We start from the raw sequence: 18,759 nt of genomic DNA on the forward strand, positions 1-18,759 counted from the left end.
GAAGCTTCAGAATCCTTGACTCCAAGGAGCATTCTGGCTTCACCCTCTCCAGGACAAACCTGTTTGTTCTCCTAGCAAGCAGTCCATGGTATATTCAACACTCTTCTCCAGCACCACAGCTCAAAGGCATCAATTCTCTTTCTATCATCCCTAGTTACTGTCCAACTCTCTGATGCATAGCACGTAATTACAAAGACTATATCCCAGATCAGGCACAGCTTAGTTATTATGTGTGTCTGATACACAATGAAAGATATGAACTGGAGAGTCAGACTGGTCAACATCATAACAGCTATGATAGCTACTACCTATGTGGGTGAGATAAATCAAGACTAGGCAGAATAAGCCAGAAGTAATAGATAAAATCACAAATATTCCTAAAGTATAAAAAAAGCCAAGGACAAAGAGATGGTTCAATTGTCGCTCTACACAGAAAATCTCAAGGACTTAACAAAAGTAGAGGTAGTGGAGGGTTGCAGGACACAAGATCAATATCCAAAAATCAGTAGGATTTCTCTACAATAACAAGGAGAACTCAGAGGAGGAAACCAAGAAAGCAGTACCATTTACAGCAGACAACCACAAACTGAGATACAGGGGAGTGAACCCAACTAAAGACACAAAATACCTGTACAAAGAAAACTGCAGAACTTTATTGTGTTCTGTGAGACATAATAAAATACCTACATAAATGGGAAAATGTGCCCTGTTCATGGACAGGAAGACCGATTTTGTGAAAATGGCAATCCTACCAGAAGCAATCTACCTGTTCAACGTAATCCCAATACAGATAATATACTCTTTTTACAAGGAGAAGAAAAGGGCAACTGTCAAGTTTATTTAGAGAGGAAAGAGACCCTGAAAAAGCAAAGCACTTCTGAAACACAAAATTGAAGCACAGCATTCTCTGACCTCAAAACCTACTATAGAGCAGTAGTAACCAAAACAGCATGGTAGTGGTACAATAAAAGGCACATAGAAAAACTGAAAAGAATCAAGAACCCAGAAATGGATCTATCTATCTATGGTCAAATGATATACAAAAAGGATAATAAAACCTATCAAGTTGGGAAAGGACAACCTCTTCAGTAAATGGTGCTGGAAAAACTTGACTGCTACCTGCAGAAAGCTCCAACAGGATCCACATCTCACATCATACACAAAAATCAACTCAAGGAGGATCAGAGACTTGGGAGTAAAGCCCAAAAACATAAAGTTCATAGGAGACAAACTGAAATCAAGCTTAGAAGGCCTAATGTGTGATATAAAGAGACTGCCAGAAATACACAATCTCAAGAGGATAAAATTGATGAGTGTGATCTTCTAAAGATTAAATCTCTGTGCTCATCAAAAACATTTTCCAACGGAATGAAAAGAAAGCCTACCAACTGGGAATATTTGGCCATACCATTTCAGACAAAACTGTACAGAATACTCCCAGGCCTACAGAAGAAAAATACTGATAATCCAATTACAAAAAGTGCAAAAGACATGGAAAGACTTTTCACAGAGGAATACAATCAGGAGGTCAATAGACACATGAAGAAATGTTAAAAATAACTAGCAATAAGAGAAATGCAAATCTAAACTACAATAAGATACCATTTTACTCCAGCAGCAGTGGCTAACTTTAGTATGGCAGCAAGTAATAAATGTGGAAATGTGGGAACTCTCATACACTTGGAGAGACTGTAAAATGGTACAACAACTCCAGAAGACAGTTTGGCGTTTTCTCAAAAATGTTAAACACATGAGCCAGCTATTTCACTACTAGAATATACCAACCACAAAGAAATTAGAACTGAGACACAAATGGAGGCTTGTGCCCCAATGTTCATTATTCAGCAATGCAAGAACATGGGAATAGCCCACATATCCAACCACAACTGACTGGATTGAGAAATTGTAGTACATTCATACAATGGAATACTATGAAGCACTCAGGAGCAACAATTTTGAAAAATATTACCTAACTTGGGAGAGAGAGGCTGAAGAGCATTATCCTGAGTAAACTAACACAGTCTCATAAGGATAAATACTCCAGAAAACATTTATTTTAAAAATAGAAGGATAACTAGTAAAATATGTGCAGGAACTCTACGGGTAGCAGGGCCGGAAGAAGAGGGGTGAGGATAGGTATGGGTGAAACCATAGGGCTGAACAGTTTGGTGGGTGGAGCGATGAGGGAGAAGCAAATGAGAAAAGGTCAATGCAAAAAGACAGGGTAATGACAGGCAAGATCCAATGATGATTGATTTTATAAAACATAATACAAGAGAATGACAGTATGAAACACAAAGTAAATGAAGAATAGTGTGAAATACAATATATATAAACTTTGTGAGCAAACCAATTGAGAAAAAAATGTAAAATAGAATTTTATGAATGATTGAATGAAACACAATGTAAATGAAAGATTGTGTAAAACATAATGTATATGAATGAAAAATAACATAAAGGAAGTATTGAATGAAAACCAATAAAAAGCACTTAAAAGAAACAGGCCAAGGAGAAGAAATTATCAAAGCAGCAAGAGGTGATATTAAGGCAGAGAAAAAGAAAGAAAGCCATGTTCCAGATCCAAAGGAAGGAAGACTACTACAGTATTATTAGACAAATCACACACAGGAGAGACAATAAAAAGAGCTCACAAAGTCTAGGAGTGAGATATAGTAAGCTAAGCTTCAATAGAGTGGCTGATTTAGGACCAAAGCATGTAGGTTAATAGGAACAAGATACCTCTTTAAAGCCTGCTCAGAAGCAGCAAAGCTCTAAGATGACAGTGATGAGGAAGAGCTCACTTTTATTACCAAAGACAATGCTATATTCCAAATCGTAACTCTTCAAGTAGTAAATCGATCTCAATCCAAAGACCTCGGCAGTGGCAGTGATCCATACTTGCTTTAATAAAAAAGGAGTACTCATTAAATTTGGAGCTGTTTTACCAGAAGGATCACATACTGACCTGCAAAGGTCTGTTTAGGTGATTTCTTTATTTTGTGCTTTTCCATTTTGCTTCCTGCAAGGTTCACCAGCTGAGCCCAGATGGAAAGCATGGGTTCTGTGAAAGGCAGGTTGGTCACACTGAATGCCACAGCTGGGATCTGAGGGTATGGAACAGAACACTTCTAAATGTCATCAATAACATAAACAAATTATTGGGAAAACTATATAACCATGAGTCTTGATCTAAAAGGCACATATATCAGCAGTTGTTTTTCCATACACTTCGCAAAAATAAAGATGACCCCTAAGACAGAGACAGAATTATATGTACAGTAAATGGAATCACAACTACACATTCCCCCCATCACACACACACACACACACACACACACACACACTCTAATTTATTTCAAGGGCTGTCAAACAAACAAATCTCATGGAGGGAGTACAACTAGGATGTTCCTTAGAGGCAAGAATGGTGAAACTTCATTTCCCCTGCTTTTGGGCATGTTGTGAGAAGGCAGCAATCTCTGAAGACACTATGATGCAAAAGATGCAGAGTCCGTGAAAGAGAAGAACCTCAACAGGATGGACAGTGACTTTAATAATGGGCTGGAGCATATCAGAGATCAGGATGGTGCATGAAAGGACAAGGTTCCAATCTTCTGTATTGCTGTCGACTCAGTGGCACATAATAACACTATGTCAATAACAACTGTATCTGGGTGGGTGGTTATTCTTATGTATTTTGTATGTTTCAAATTTTGTACAATATGCACATTCTCCTATTATAATAAAATATCATTTTATGTTATTTTTGTGCTTAGGTGCCTTTGAGTAGACAGTGACTCTATGAATAATAATAGCCAGCGCCGTCCTGATAATTTCTGCTAAATTATTACAGTCACTGTGTCAAGCCATCTACTTGAGGGTCATCTTCTCTTTCCTAGAATGACGGTTTTTTTTCGAAGGACTGGTCCCTCCTGATATGGATAAGCTCCTGATAACGCTCCCAAGGTATATAGGATGACATTTCAACATTCTTGCCTCTATAAAGGACCCAGATTACACTTTCTCCAAGATATTTGCTGTTTTGTCCATTCAACAGAACAATGTAATTCTCTCAATTACTTCAGAGAGAAAAAAATCCCACCTACCGCCTTGAGCTGGCTCAGTGGACAAACTCGACGTGCTCGCATATCAGTGAACTGCACAGTGATTCTGCCCTTCGGAGTGATGCGAGTGACAATGCCTTCTCCAAACTCATCATGAGTGACTTGGCCTCCAAGACGCAGGCGGCCATCGATCCCCCCAATGACAGCCAATACTGCCATGAGGCCTCCTATCTCAGGGTTGTCAGCATTGGGAAACTGATCTTCCATCAGTAAGAGCTAAAGCACACAGCAGACAAAAAGCTTGAGTGAGATATTCATGTAATTCCTTGCTTTTACATAAATACTTACATTTAGGCTAAACTGAGTTTTACATACACTTCTTCAATAATTATAGTAAAATACAACTAAAAATCTATCTTTGAACAAAATACACAACAAAAATATAATTTAAAACTTAAATTATCATTCTATATACAAAACAAACTTATTTGAAAACGAGGAAACTACCCCTTCTGACTGCTTTCCTGCCAAGCCGAAGGTGATCGAGTGGAGCTGAGAGTTGATGTACTTGTTTATAAGTCCATTCCACTGGCTCAAGGAGTGCAATGTCCTCAGCAGCACCACCACCTCTTCTGCTAGAGTGCTGCTGTGAGTGGCTGTAAGGGAAGCCTGAGGGCGGGCTCTCTTCCTCCTCAGAGTGGTTTCTGCAAGAGAAACACAAACTGTACAAACACTCTTCCTTCACAAGGACACAAAGGAGGAAAGCGGTCCTACCTCTGAGCAATGGGATATCGGAAGAACATGTAGTAAGCAAACTGCCCAAGAAACCAAAGAGCTTTTCCACAAGGCTTTTCATGTCCCTTGACCTCTCCGTCTTGTCCCATGATGGAAGTACTGCTTGCAGTAAATGTACAGCTAAGATCTAATCAAAGAAAATTTTAAACAATAAGCACTCAAGAAAAGCATTATCTGGCAATAAAGAAATTACAGAATTTTACATTGTCTTTCTGTTGCAGCAAGATAATTAACCATTTGGAAAAAGCATGGTTTCATTTTGCAACTAAATAATTGTATTCAAGTTGAATGACTGACAGATGGAGGTGTTCATTTCTTGAATTAATCGTTCTTTCCAGACAATCAGACCATAACTCTGGTGAAGTAGATAAGATATGTGGGTATGATTTGTCACTCACTCAATACCAAACCCTCCTTCTGAGGTCTTTACATCAGTTTCACTCCTCTGAAAGTGTACTCAGAGTTACTCTCTTCCCTGTGATTCATTACTGAGGGGGCACTCGACTGCACTAAGCCTGCATTCTGCACACATGCTCTTTGGCTTCATGCAGTCCTCACAGCCACATTGAACACTAGCACTGAGTGCAGTTACCTGCCTCTGCAGCGATGCAGCTGTGAAAGGCGCATGTCCTTCTACTATCTTTATGAGCAGGGTGATCCAGGCCGGGGAGCTAAGGGCACCACACATCTGCGGCATGAGAGCAATGCTCCGCACAAACCCGAGTGTGCACCAGCTCCTGTGCTGTTCCTTGCACACTAGCTTGTTTGGAAGAGCTACAAAAAAGAAAAAGAATCACATGGTACAATGTTTAAAAACATACAGAAACAGCTTTACTTTCAATTTACTTATTTTCTTTTCAACAGTATGTATATGTATGTATGTATTTTACAAATACTTATACAAATATCTTTAACAAATCAATAGAGGAAAAACTTATATATATATTACTCACATGTATTTTAAAGGTTTTTAAACTGTTTAAGAAAATGATCCAGAAGCAATGGAGGGGAGGCATGAATGGGAATCAATGTGAAGTCAGGGGGGTTTTGGGGTTTGGGTTAAAACACGTGGTCACTGAAAACAGTCTATTAATTTTCATCTCCTTAATGTCTTTTAAAAGGAGCCATACTGGTGTAGCAGTTTGACGGATTTAGTTAGTTTGAACACATTAGCCACCAGAAAAAATTAGTCAATCTGGTTCAGTAAAGATTTATATCTTTGGGAACACGATGGCAAATTAATTCTGTGTAACAGGGTGGCAAAGAATGGAAATAAACTCCATCATTTGAGGTTGATTTGGTTTAATGTCTCTAGGCAATGTGAAAATGACTTACATTTCAGATAGCAATTATTTCTAAGAATGTGCATCTTTTAAAATCCCACGTGTTTTAAATATTCTCTAGTATTCTATTTATACTTAATTTGTACCGTACAAGTCTAAATCCATTTTAAAAAACCTGCATTAGCAGGATGAAACTGTCACTAAGCTAATTATGTTGTTGTTGTTATTGTTATGTTATCAAGTCATCTGTGACTCATAGAGACCCTATGTACAACAGCCCTAAACCCTGCCCTATCCTGTGCCAATCTCAATGTCTTTGACACACCTACACCCATTAGCCCAGTCACGGAATCAATCCATCTCATCGAGGGTATTCCTCTCTTGTGCTGTCCCTCCACCCTCCCAAGCATGACATCCCTCTCCAAGGACTAGCGAGTCCAGCCTTGCAACATGTCCAAAGTACGTCAAACGAAGCTTCAGAATCCTTCCTTCATAGGGCAGCCTGTCTTCACCTTCTCCAGGACAAACCTTTTTGTCCATGGTATACTCAATATTATTCTCCAACACCACAGCTCAAAGGCATCAATTCTCCTTCTATCATCCCTAGTGATTGTCCAGCTCTCTGATGCATAGCAAGTGATTGCAAAAACCATAGTATGTATCAGGCGCACTTTAATCTCCAGACCGACATCACTGCTCTTCAGTACTTTAGAGAGGTCTTCAACCGCAGACGTTCCCAACACAATTGTTGCTGTTGTTGTTATGATGTGCCATTGATTCGCTTGCGACTCATGTACAAGAGTCCTTAATGCCGCTCTATTCTGTGCCAAACTTGCCATCTCAAATACATTAATTCCCACCTTCCCAATAACAGACTTGATCCATCTCATTGACGGTCATCCTCTCCTGCACCATCCCTCCACTCTCCCAAACATGATGTCCCTATCCAAAGACCAGTCCCTCCTTACAACATAACCAAAGTACGTCAGATGAAGCTTCAGAATCCTTGACTCCAAGAAGAACTCCGGTTTCGGCCTCTCCAGAACAAACTTGTTTGTTCTCCTAGCAGTCCATGGTATACTGAACACTCTTCTCCAGCACCACAGCTCAAAGGCATCAATTCTCTATCATCCCTAGTCACTGTCCAACTCTCCAATTCACAGCACATAATTGCCAAGACTAAAGTCTGGATCAGGCACACCTTAGTCTCCAGCCTGACATTGTGCTCCTTAGTACTCTTGAGAGGTCCCTGACAGTTGACTTTCCCAATGCAATTAATCTCTTGATTTCCTGGCTGCTGTTACCAAGAATGTTGTAAACTAAAACTGTTAACTATATCTCAATCTCTTCACGATCCATACTGATGCTTCCAATTGGCTCAATGGTAAGAATCTTTGTTTTCTTGATGTTGAGTTTCAATTAATATTGAAGGCTGCAGTCCCTGAATTCTGCAGCAAGAGCTTCAGGTCCTCCGCAGTTTAAGCAAAGCAGGGTTCTGTCATCTACATAACGCAGGTTGTTGATGACTTTTCCAACAATCCTAATCCCGCATTCCTCCTCATACAGCCCAGAGTCTCGGACGATCTGTTCTGCATACAGATTGAAAGGGTATGGAAACAAAACTCATCCCTTCTTGATTTTGAACCATGTAGTGTCTCCTTGCTCTGTTCTGACGACTGTCTCTTGGTCCAAGTATAAGTTTCACATAAGCAGCATCAAATATTCTGGGATTCCCCTTCTTCTCAGGGTCAGCCATAGCTTTTTATGATCCACACAGTCAAGAGCCTTTGCATAATCAATGAAGTTCAGACAGACAGTCCTCTGGTACTCTCTGCTTTCTGCCAGTTCCATCTAACATTAGCTATAATATCCCTAGTACCACGACCTCTTCTAAATCCAGCCTGCACATCTGGCAGTTCTCTATTGGCATATTGCTCCAATCGTTTTTGGATAATTTTCAACAGAATCTTGCTTGCATGTGATTATCAATGATATTGTTCAATAATTTCCACACTGTTGGGTCACCTTTCTTTGGAATGGGAACAAATATTGCTCTTTTCCAGTCAGTTGGCTAGCTGACTGTCCTCCAGATTTCTTGGCACAACTTAGTGAGCACATCCAGGGCAGCGTGTTTGTTGAAATAGGTCAATTGATATGCCATCAACTCCTGGAGCCTTGTTTTTTGCCAGTTCCTTCAGAGCAACGTGAACTTCCTCCATCACCACAGGTCTTGCTCATGTTATTTCATTAACTTCTTCTATGTCAGCCAATTCCTTCTGATATAGTGACTCTGTGTATTCCTTCCATCTTCTTTTAACGCTTCCTGGATCGTATAACATTCTACCCAAAGTATCCTTAAATATTGCCACCCGTGGCTTGAATTTGTTTTTCAATTCCTTCAGCTTAAGAAACGCTGAGCGTGTTCGGCCCTTTGATTTTCTATCTCCAGCTCTCTGCACATTTCATTATAGTATCTTACTTTGTCATCCCAAGCTGCCCTTTGAAGTTTTCTCTTCAGCTCTTTGGTGCCTTGGTTTCTACCTTTAGCTTTTCTTTCTTGGTGCTCTAATGCAATATTCAGAGTATCATCTGACATCTATCTTGGTATTCTTCTTCAGCCTTTGTAATGATCTTTTGCATTCTTCATGGGCTATTTTCTTTATATCGTCCCAGAGCTCCTTTGGTCTATGCTCATTGGTGCTCAAGGAATCAAACCTGTTCCTGAGATGGTTTTGAAATGTGAGTGGAACAGAATTAAGGTCAAATTTTGGTTCCCGCGGATTTGATTTCATTTTCCTCAACTTCAGCTTGAACTTGCATATAGTGATTTTTGATGAGTCTTCCTCCAATCCTGATGCCACATTTCTCCACATGGAGCCCAGCCTCCTGGGCAATCTGTTCTGCATAAAGACTGAAAAGGAATAGAGATAGTACACATCCCTGGTATACACCATTCCCAATTTTGAACCATGTAGTGTTTCCTTGCTCTGTTTTGAAGACTGTCTCCTGGTCCAAGTATAGGTTTTGCCTTAGCACAATCAAGTTCTCTGGGAGTCCCATTCTTCTCAGAGTCAGCCACAGTTTGTTGTGATCCACACAGTCCAATGCCTTTGCATAATCAATGAAACAAAGACAGACATTCTTCTGGTACTTCCTGCTCTCACCCAAGATCCATCTAATATTAGCTACAATATCCCTAGTACCAAGACGCTGTCTAAACCCAGACTGCACTTCTGGTAGTTCTCTGCTCATTTGCTGTTAGTCATTTTTGGATAATCAGCAGAATCTTGCTTGTATGTGATATTAATTATACTGTTCGATAATTTCCACACTCTGTGGGATCACCATTTTTTGAATTGGGAACAAATATAGATCTCTTCCAGTCAGTTGGCCCAAGTAGCTGTTCTCCAAATTTCTTAGAACAACTTGGTGAGCACATCTAGGGCAGCATCTGTTAGTTGAAACATGTCAATTGGCATAGCATCAGTTCCTGGGGCCTTACTCTCAGCCAGTCCTTTCAAAGCAGTTTGAACTTCTTCATCACCACAGGTTCTTGCTCATATGTTGTTTCATTAAATTCTTCTGTGTGTGCCAATTCATTTTGGTATAATGACTCTGTATACTCTTTCCATCTTCTTTTAATACTTGCAGAATCATTTAACAATCTGCCCAAAGAATCCTTAAGTATTGCAACTTGAGGTTTGAATTTCTTTTTCAGTTCCTTGAGTTTAAGAAATGCTGAGTGAGTTCAGCCCCCTTTGATTTTTCTGACTCCTGCTCTTTGCACATTTCATAATAATACTTAACCTTGTATTGCCACACTGCCTTTTGAAATCTTCTGTTCAGCTCCTTAATGTCTTGATTTCTTCCCTCTGCTTTAGCTTCTCGGCGCTCTAGAGCAATATTCAGAATCTCTTCTGACATCCATTTTGGTCTTTTTTCCCCCTCTTCTGTCTTTATAATGACTGTTTGCACTCTTCCTGGATGATACCCTTGATATCCTCCCAAAACTCATCCGGTCTTGACTCATTAGTGTTCAAGGCCTCAAACCTGAGATGGTTCTGAAATTCAGGTGGAATAGACTCAAGGTCATGCTTTTATCATCTGGCTATAAAATTCAACATGACTGGAAAATATCAAATATCATGTTTGCTACACCCCCCGGCACCCTACAGATTCCCAAGTTTTTACTGTGGCTATTTCTCTCTCTGTGAAGCGAGAATCTCATCACATGTTCCTTCCCTGGACCCCTCCCAAGTGCCTCACCCCATGGCTCTAACAATCAGCTCACATGTTTCAGCTCCACTCATTCTCGTTCCTACTCCCAAGGAGTTTCCCCTTTCCACACAAGACATGTACAACATACGTTCTTACACATTCACTTACATACACTACTACTCACTCATATTAACGTGCTATATTTTTAAGAGAAAATTTATAAATTCTGTTGGGTTCTCATTTTGTTTTATAACATTAATTACAAATGACTGATGATGTAATTAATTAAAAGATGTGATCAGTCCTGTATTGTACGTATTGGTTCTTCTTTCACCAAAATATTTTTTTTTACTTCCCCCACCTCATTAACCCTACGTAGCTTTTTATAGTTGTGCTTTCATAATATAATTATCCCTTTGTGAATAACTTGGTGGCCTAGTAGGTAAGAAGATGCACTGCCAATACAAAGATAGGTGGTTTGAATTCATCAGCTGCTCCTCAGGGCAAAGATGGGCAATCTTCTCCCGTGGGATTTACAGTCTCTGAAAACCTGCTATTGGGTCAGTGGTTAAGTTGGTTCTGATTTGAGAGCACATTATCACCATCATCACAAAAATTTGTCATTCAGCAGCATTTCCTGTAGATTCACTAATTGTTCAATGTTTCAAGAATTACCATTCTCTAGGGTTGCAAAATATTCCATCACATATATATATATGTCATAGTTACTGTACGCATTGGTCTGGTAATGAACATTTAGGTGTTTCCATCTCTTTCTTACTGTAAATGGTGTTGCAATGTACATAGGGATGCATCTATCTGTACATATCCCAACTCCTACTTCTTTGAAATATATGCTTAGTAGTGGGATTGCTATATAAAATGGTTATTTCAATCTCCAACAGTCTAAGAAAGCATCAAACTGCTACCCATAGTGGTTGCTCAATTTTACATCCTAACTAGCAGTGTAACAGATTCAATCTCTTCACCCCTGTTGTTTAATGTTTCCAGGGTGAAATACTATCTTATTGTTGTTTGATGTGCATTTTACAGCTAATTAATCTGGAGCATTTCTCTTCTCATGTGCATTTTATTTCCCCCTGGGCATAGACAGCAAGTTTATTTGGTGAATGCTGCTGACAAGCACATTCAATATATACAAGATGGGAAAGGTACTGTGCCAGCTGAGGAGGCCTTCACGTACAGTCTCACACCGGAGAAGGCGTAGGGTTCTGGGGATACAGGAAGGCCATTTCTCAGCCATTCAGCACTGTACAGACAAGATATCCCTAACTGATACAACCACTGCTATCCTCATGCCCCACCACCAGCATCTCTACTTCCTCCTCTGTCATCTTCTCACCCAGTGTGACAAGGACAGGCTGGATTACAGCACCCATCATAGTGCTGTTCCCATCTTTGTCAAACACCTGAAGGCCTTCAACACAGTCCTCATAGGTGCCCCGGTCTTTGTTCTTGGCCACAGTCTGCAGGAAGTGCTTAAAATCCAGGACCTTCACATTCATTATTCCTTTCTGCATGGTCATGGGTGAAGTTACACATCTTGAGTGCTCAGGTATCGGGACCTTTTCTTTTTTTTTTTTTTTTTTTCACATTTATGTAAGTTTTATTAGTCATGCTTAAATAAACACCAATGCTATAAGAGTTACCAAGCAGAAAACACACACCTGCTAGGGTCTACAGACTCCTAAGCTGACTGCCTCTTTTATGTATGGCCTCCTCTCAAGCGTAGGGCAACTACGCATATTATGATATCACGTCTGTGATTTTATTAGATTATTTGGCAAACGAAGACTAACTTAGGTGGTCCTGGCTAAGCTCTTTTTTTTTTTCTGTCACTTTTTTTTTTATAATTTTAATGAACATTTACAGAGAATTTGGATTTCCATTCATTCATTGCTGCACTTCTCTACCCGCCCAGCCCTTTCCCCCCACCCCCCCAGTTCGCTCCTCTCTTTCAAAGGTAAAAGAAATACTCCCTCCCTGGTACACAATCCCCCCCACACCCCTCCCACCACCCCAAGTACATTCCACTATGCAACCTTAATTATGGACTCTTGTGGGACCTTTTCGTGTAGTAATGGCCTTCATAGGCATCTTAACAGATTCATATATTCAGTCACAGATATATCTATACATTAACTCATGACTATATTAATACATTGTCTCATTAAAACATGCAACCACATTCACCAACACGTTTACTATATTAACACACTCACATGGGCACACTCGCACACCCTTGTATGCCCCATAGAATGACATCCAAGCACACACATGTGCATGTACACACATACATGCGCACACCCCATAGAATGACGTCCAAGCATGCTCAAAAGCATCCATGCGTGCGTGCACATACACACCGCACATCCCATTAAATGATATCCAAAAATGCTCAAGTGCACGCGCACACACACCCCTACATACACCACAGAATGAAGTCCAAGCATGCTCACATGAGCATGTATACACACCCACACACCCCATTAAATGATGTCCAAGCACACTCACATGTGCCCGTATGCACAACCCATAGAATTATGTTCAACGATGCTCACAAAAATGCATACACACACCTGCATGCTCCAAAGAATTATGTCCAAGAACGCTCACAATGGCATGCACCCACACCCATGCACACTTCATAGAATGACATCCAAGCATGTACACATGTGTTCACATACATACCCCTGCACATCCCATAGAATGATGTCCAAGCACGCTCACATGGGCATGTATACTTATCTCTGCATGCCCCATAAAATTATGTCCAATCACATTCCTGCATGCTCCACAAAATGACATTCAAACATTATTCACGAGAAATTCCTAACATACTTTTGGTAACTTACTCACATACAAATATTCAGGCACTCGGTCATACATTCACCCCATAGACACTCAAACACATTCTCTTAAAACCAACAAAATTACAGTTCCCAACTACTGACATTTGTGGCTCACAATGAATCATTACACACCTGTTTTGTCTGTTGTCCCATCTTTCCACTAGCAACAAAATCATAGTTCCCAAATACTGACTTTTGTGGCTCACAATAAATCATTACATACCTGTTCTTTCGGTTGTCCCACTTTCCACTAGCATGCGGAGCAATCCACACAAAGTCTTAGTGGCTTCACTCTGCAGAACTTCAGCATGTACTCCAGCAGACAGACAGAGAGTTTGTAGCAAATTAATAGTACTTGTAAGTATCATTGTCGTGGGATGAATAATCCCTTCAAACTGTTCTGTTTCTTTAAAAAAATTGAAAGAAATCATAGCTTAAAATAAACCTGGGAAACTGTCTCACACAAATCTTAATGGATTTCACAGTATTTCCTTGTTCAATACTGCTTAGGTCAGCACATATTTAAAACAGTAGATTTAAGAAACATTAAGCTTATTCATCTCCGTTATGCAGATGACACAACCCTGCTTGCTGAAACTGAGGAGGACCTCATGCACTTGCTGCGAAGGGTCAAGGACTGCAGCCTTCAGTATGGACTGAGGCTCATTGTCAAGAAGACAAAGATTCTCACCACTGGACCAATTGGCAGCGTCAGGATGGATGACGAAGAGATTGAGATTGTTCACAGCTTCAGTTTGCTCGGCTCCACAGTCAACACCCTTGGCACCAGCAGTCAGGAAATCAAAAAGTGTATCGCGATGGGAAAGTCTGCTGTTAGGGACCTCTCTAAAGTACTCAGGAGCAACAGTGTCTCTCTGGAGACTAAGGTGCACCTGATACAGGCCATGGTATTTGCAATCGCTTGTTATGCATCAGAGAGTTGGACAATGACTAGGGAGGACAGAAGGAGAGTGGATGCTTTTGAGCTGTGGTGCTGGAGAAGGGTACTGAATGTACCCTGGACTGCCAGGAAAACAAACAGATTCCTCTTGGAGAGGATTAAACCAAGCTGCTCCTTGGAGGCAAGGATTCTGGGGCTTCGTCTGACATACTTTGGACATGTTGCCAGGAGGGACGGGTCCTTGGAGAGGGACATCATGCTTGGGAGGGTGGAGGGACAGCGCAGGAGGGGAAGACCCTCTATGAGATGGATTGATTCGGTGACTGGGGAAATCGGGATGGGTTTGTCAGAGGCGGTGCGGTTGGCGCAGGATAGAGCAGGGTTTAGGGCTGTTGTGCATAGGGTCGCTATGAGTCGGAAACGACTCGACGGCACATAACAACAACAACAACAACAAGCTTATTCACTCTTATTCCCATCTCCTTTGTAAATGTTTAAATTTTTTTAAACAATTTCAGCCTTAAAATTACTTCAGAAATTAATTTAATTAGAAACACTACACACATGATTGTTGTTGTACTGGGTCAAGTCAGAATCAACCCAAAGCTGACCTTCCAGTGTGTTTTCAGAGGCAGTTAACTGCATGGCAGAAGACTGCCCATCCTCCTGCAGAGGAGCTGGCAGATTCAAACTGCATGCTTTCAAGATTACAATGCAGCTTTTTACCACTAGGCCTCCAGAGATAGCTCACATACATGATTAGAACAATCAAACGTCAAAAGTTTGTTTGGATGAATTCACCTAGCAGCCTAGCTGAGCACAGAACACAATGCACTCATGGGAGTGAGGGTTCAGTATCTCACAACCAAGCATTTATACACTCTCACACATGGGGATATAAGACACTGAGGTACTATTTTGTAATGGTCATTCCCTTAACGTTTGGAATTGCAACGTGAGTCATGGTCTCTCTCTCACACAAGGCAAGAAGAGCAGTGACATGTCCTTGATATCAAGTAGAGAATAGATAAAATGAGAATAAAGGTAGGACCAGAAGCTATTTTAAGATTGCAGGACCACATATATCATACTCATAGCCCTAAATTTACACAAAAGAAGGCACAATTCCCAGAAGAACACTGAAGAGAGATCTGAGCTTAATCTGCAAGACTCAGCTATTAAGGGTAAAACTGCCTGAATTCCCACTCTGAAGCACAGCCCCAAGCATAGCTTCTTCTGCAAAAGGGCTCAATCTGTAATAAAAAAGGCTCTAGCTGGAAGTCCATGAATAACCAAATCTATGTGCTGAGGTCCAACATGGCCTTATAAATAACAACAGAGAACATAGACTGACAAGATTCAGCCGCAAACAATGTCATAAGAGCTTCCTTCCTAATCTGTGGATGTGCTTTCCAAAGTCATTTCCAAATCTCAGCTCTACTCTGAATCAATTAAGTGTTGAATAACCCATAGTCTGTGAGGCATCAAGTTTGGAACAATACAGGTAAGACAATGAGTTATCTTCTCCCATGCAAATTACTACCTCTGAAAACCCACTGGAAGTGTCAGCTATGAATTGGTTTTGACTTGACAACACACAACATCAACTCACACTCTATGAGGCACTGGGAGTCTAGAACAATGGAGGCAAAACAAGAGAATAAGCAAGAGACAGATAGTGACTGTATATAAGAAGGAAGTAGTCAATGAACAATGTCAAACTGAACATGTGCCAATCTCTATTTGGGACAGCTTCTTGGCCAACTGCTCGCAGTATAAAGAAAGGAGCTGACCACCTGGACCTGACAGAATTCTCAAGTTAGAGAAGCAAAATACCAGTTATATCACTGACTTCCAAGACAGTTTATTTACCTGCATCTGCTGGGATTATTATTTAAAGGTACAGATAAAAGATGGGCCCAAATCTATAAAATCATTATCAGCAAAGAAGTCCTACTACTATATTTCTTTGCCCTCCCAGGTGGAAATGATAGCTCATCAGCATTCAAAAAGAAGTAACTCTAGGCCACTTTGAGTTACCCACCAGAGTCTTCCTCAGTGTCCAAATCCTCTGCCAAGGGCTGGACAGAAGCCTGAAGCTCTGCCAATCTGAGGTCATACTTTCCTTCCTTCCCCATTCTGTATGAGTTGGTACTGCCTGTGTCCCACTGGACCCTTATCCAGCCATCCTCTCCCAGCTCACCAATCACACGACCCAGGCCAGGTGGTGGTCCATCCTGAGAAATCAAAGTAAAGATGAGTGCAGATGGAACATTCATTGCCTACCTTTTTCAGTGTCCCTACCAGAAACTATCCCACGAAAGTCTCCAATTGGCCATTCTCTCCGGAAAGGAAATTCGTTCACCGCACATTCACTTCCTTTTAATGCAACCAGAACGCAAATACATTACCTATGATCATCACACTTCAAATTTGATAACAAGAAGTAACTTGTTTAAGCTCTGTTCTTCCCAGATACTTATTACTTACTGTTGTCCTTTTACAAGTCACTAGAAACTTTTGCTTTCTTCTCATTTGTCAATGAGTTCACTGTGATTTATATCAATCCCACATATGTAATAGTAGAATTGTATTCTATACGATATTCAAAGTTGTGACCCTCTAGAAACATCACATGATCTCCTTTATGCGGTATCACTGGGTAAGTGCAATATCAATTTATTTAATATTAGTCAAGCTAGCAGTTTTCATCATTTAGGGGCTCAAATCCTTGCTACTCCTTAGGATTTTAAAAAAGAAGACAGAGGTAAAAAAAACAGTCATCTCCAATGGAATCTTTTCTACACAAATGAAGATGGTGCTTCCAGTGGGGTGAGAACTGCCTTTTCCGTGGTACTCCACATCCTACACTGAACTGAAAAGGATTTAAAATCACACACATGTCCAGTTCCTACATCTTCTAACTTGGATACAGAACAGAACCTCTCTCTCATTTTCATCATAGAACATACATTCTATAAATGCTATTGTCGATGCAAGGATACTTTAAATTCTAAGAGGGCAATGGAGAAGACCATGATTAACAGTTCTGTTGAGAAACATAGACATAACAAGAAAATCTGTCCAACTTTAGAAAAATACACATACCAAACATATCTGGGACACAGAATAATCATGTTCCATCTCATAGGATCTGACAGAAATTTGGAAGCATCAGGCTAGAAATTTGGCTACAGATCACATCCCTTCATGCCTGCCTTAGAGCTTACTGTCATTCAGGAGGTTTATTCCCCTTTTATTCATGCCACCACTTACTCCGGTTACAAATCAAATGAACCAAGTGCCAATTAGTTTTCTGAAGAAAGGTCACCCTTTTACAGTCCCACAACAGTGTGTGTTCTACTTTGGTCAAAAGTTATGAACTCTATCATCTTATGATACTTATCAATTGCACATATCCTGCACCTTATGTTTTATTCCCATCTCCTTCACTAAATCTCATATAAATCAGAAGATATAGAAAATGGTTCATGTGTGAGTAGTGTGTTAATGAAACCTTGGCGTACCTGATCTCCCCATTTCCAGTCCACACCTCTAATAACCCTTGTTCCAATCTTCATCATGGCTGCCAGCTCAGGCCCTGACACAGGGACTTGCATAGGAGTTGTATCCTTCCTTGTTTCTTCCAGAACAGTGGCAGAGGCTCCTTGAGCAGAAGCATTAATATCTTCTTCTACATTGTCAGAACTAGGGCCTAGCAGAACAGAAGAACAGGAGTTGAGGCCATGAGTTAATAGCATTTCCTAACTGTAAACATACAGATAGATAAACAGTCATGGCATTAATGGAGATTATATTGAAGGATACAATAAAAACTTTATAAAATGAAACTACAAACCATTTTACTGCTAAGATCTAGGATTTGAAAAAAGGGGGGGGAATTACAAATTAATATCATATCATTAATATCATATGCAAACAACCTACTCTGGAAGATCAGCAAACAGGTTAGAACAGTACATAGAAAACTGCCAGAAGTTCAAGCAGAACTGAGAAGAGGTCGTGGCACCCAGGATATCACTACCAATGTCAGAGAGATCCTGATGTCTACTGACCATGCAAAGGTATGTGACTGTGTGGATGATAATAACAGGCCATTACTGGGAAGAATGGGAATCCCAGAGCACTTAATTGAACTCATGCGAAACTTATACTGATACCAGGAGGCTGTTGTGCCAACAAAGCAAGGAAACACTGTATGTTTAAAATTAAGAATTAAGAAAGAGGTGCATCAGTGTTGTATTCTCTCTCCATATCTATTCAATCTATATGCTGAACAAAGTATTTAAGAAGCTGGCACCTATGAAGAATATGGCATAAAGATAAGGGTAAGCCTCATCAGTAACCTGTGTTATACAGAAGACACCACCTTGCTTGCTGAAAGTGAAGAGAACTTGAAGGGCTTTTTGCAGATAGCTCAGCATAGTGACAGCAGGACCACAGCTGAGATCAGAGTGCAAGCAGGACTGAGCACCCTCTCCAGAGAATTTTGCCCAGCCACCCCACCCTCCCAGAGATACTGGATGCACTCTGCAAACAGAAAGGTTCCTCCCAGCCTCCCACATGAGAGGACAATACCTTATCTTTGAAACCATTCTGCAACCTGA

General features: G+C 40.5%; 1 protein-coding gene across 1 annotated transcript in view; it reads right to left on the reverse strand.

Moving 5' to 3' along the window:
- HERC2 (HECT and RLD domain containing E3 ubiquitin protein ligase 2) overlaps positions 1-18,759 on the reverse strand; it is a 439,756-nt gene that overhangs the window by 232,864 nt on the left and 188,133 nt on the right. Inside the window, exons 35-42 of the mRNA XM_006898588.1 lie at positions 17,659-17,846; positions 16,176-16,368; positions 13,454-13,636; positions 5,449-5,630; positions 4,836-4,983; positions 4,566-4,765; positions 4,104-4,337; positions 2,966-3,104 (exon numbers count right to left, since the gene is read on the reverse strand). Of these exons, the coding sequence (XP_006898650.1) occupies positions 2,966-3,104; positions 4,104-4,337; positions 4,566-4,765; positions 4,836-4,983; positions 5,449-5,630; positions 13,454-13,636; positions 16,176-16,368; positions 17,659-17,846 (1,467 nt within the window). The remainder of the gene's footprint in view (positions 1-2,965; positions 3,105-4,103; positions 4,338-4,565; positions 4,766-4,835; positions 4,984-5,448; positions 5,631-13,453; positions 13,637-16,175; positions 16,369-17,658; positions 17,847-18,759) is intronic.

This window comes from Elephantulus edwardii, unplaced genomic scaffold, assembly GCF_000299155.1.
Source record: "Elephantulus edwardii isolate Elephantulus edwardi_28Jun2011 unplaced genomic scaffold, EleEdw1.0 scaffold00234, whole genome shotgun sequence".
Classification (NCBI taxonomy): Eukaryota; Metazoa; Chordata; class Mammalia; order Macroscelidea; family Macroscelididae; genus Elephantulus; species Elephantulus edwardii.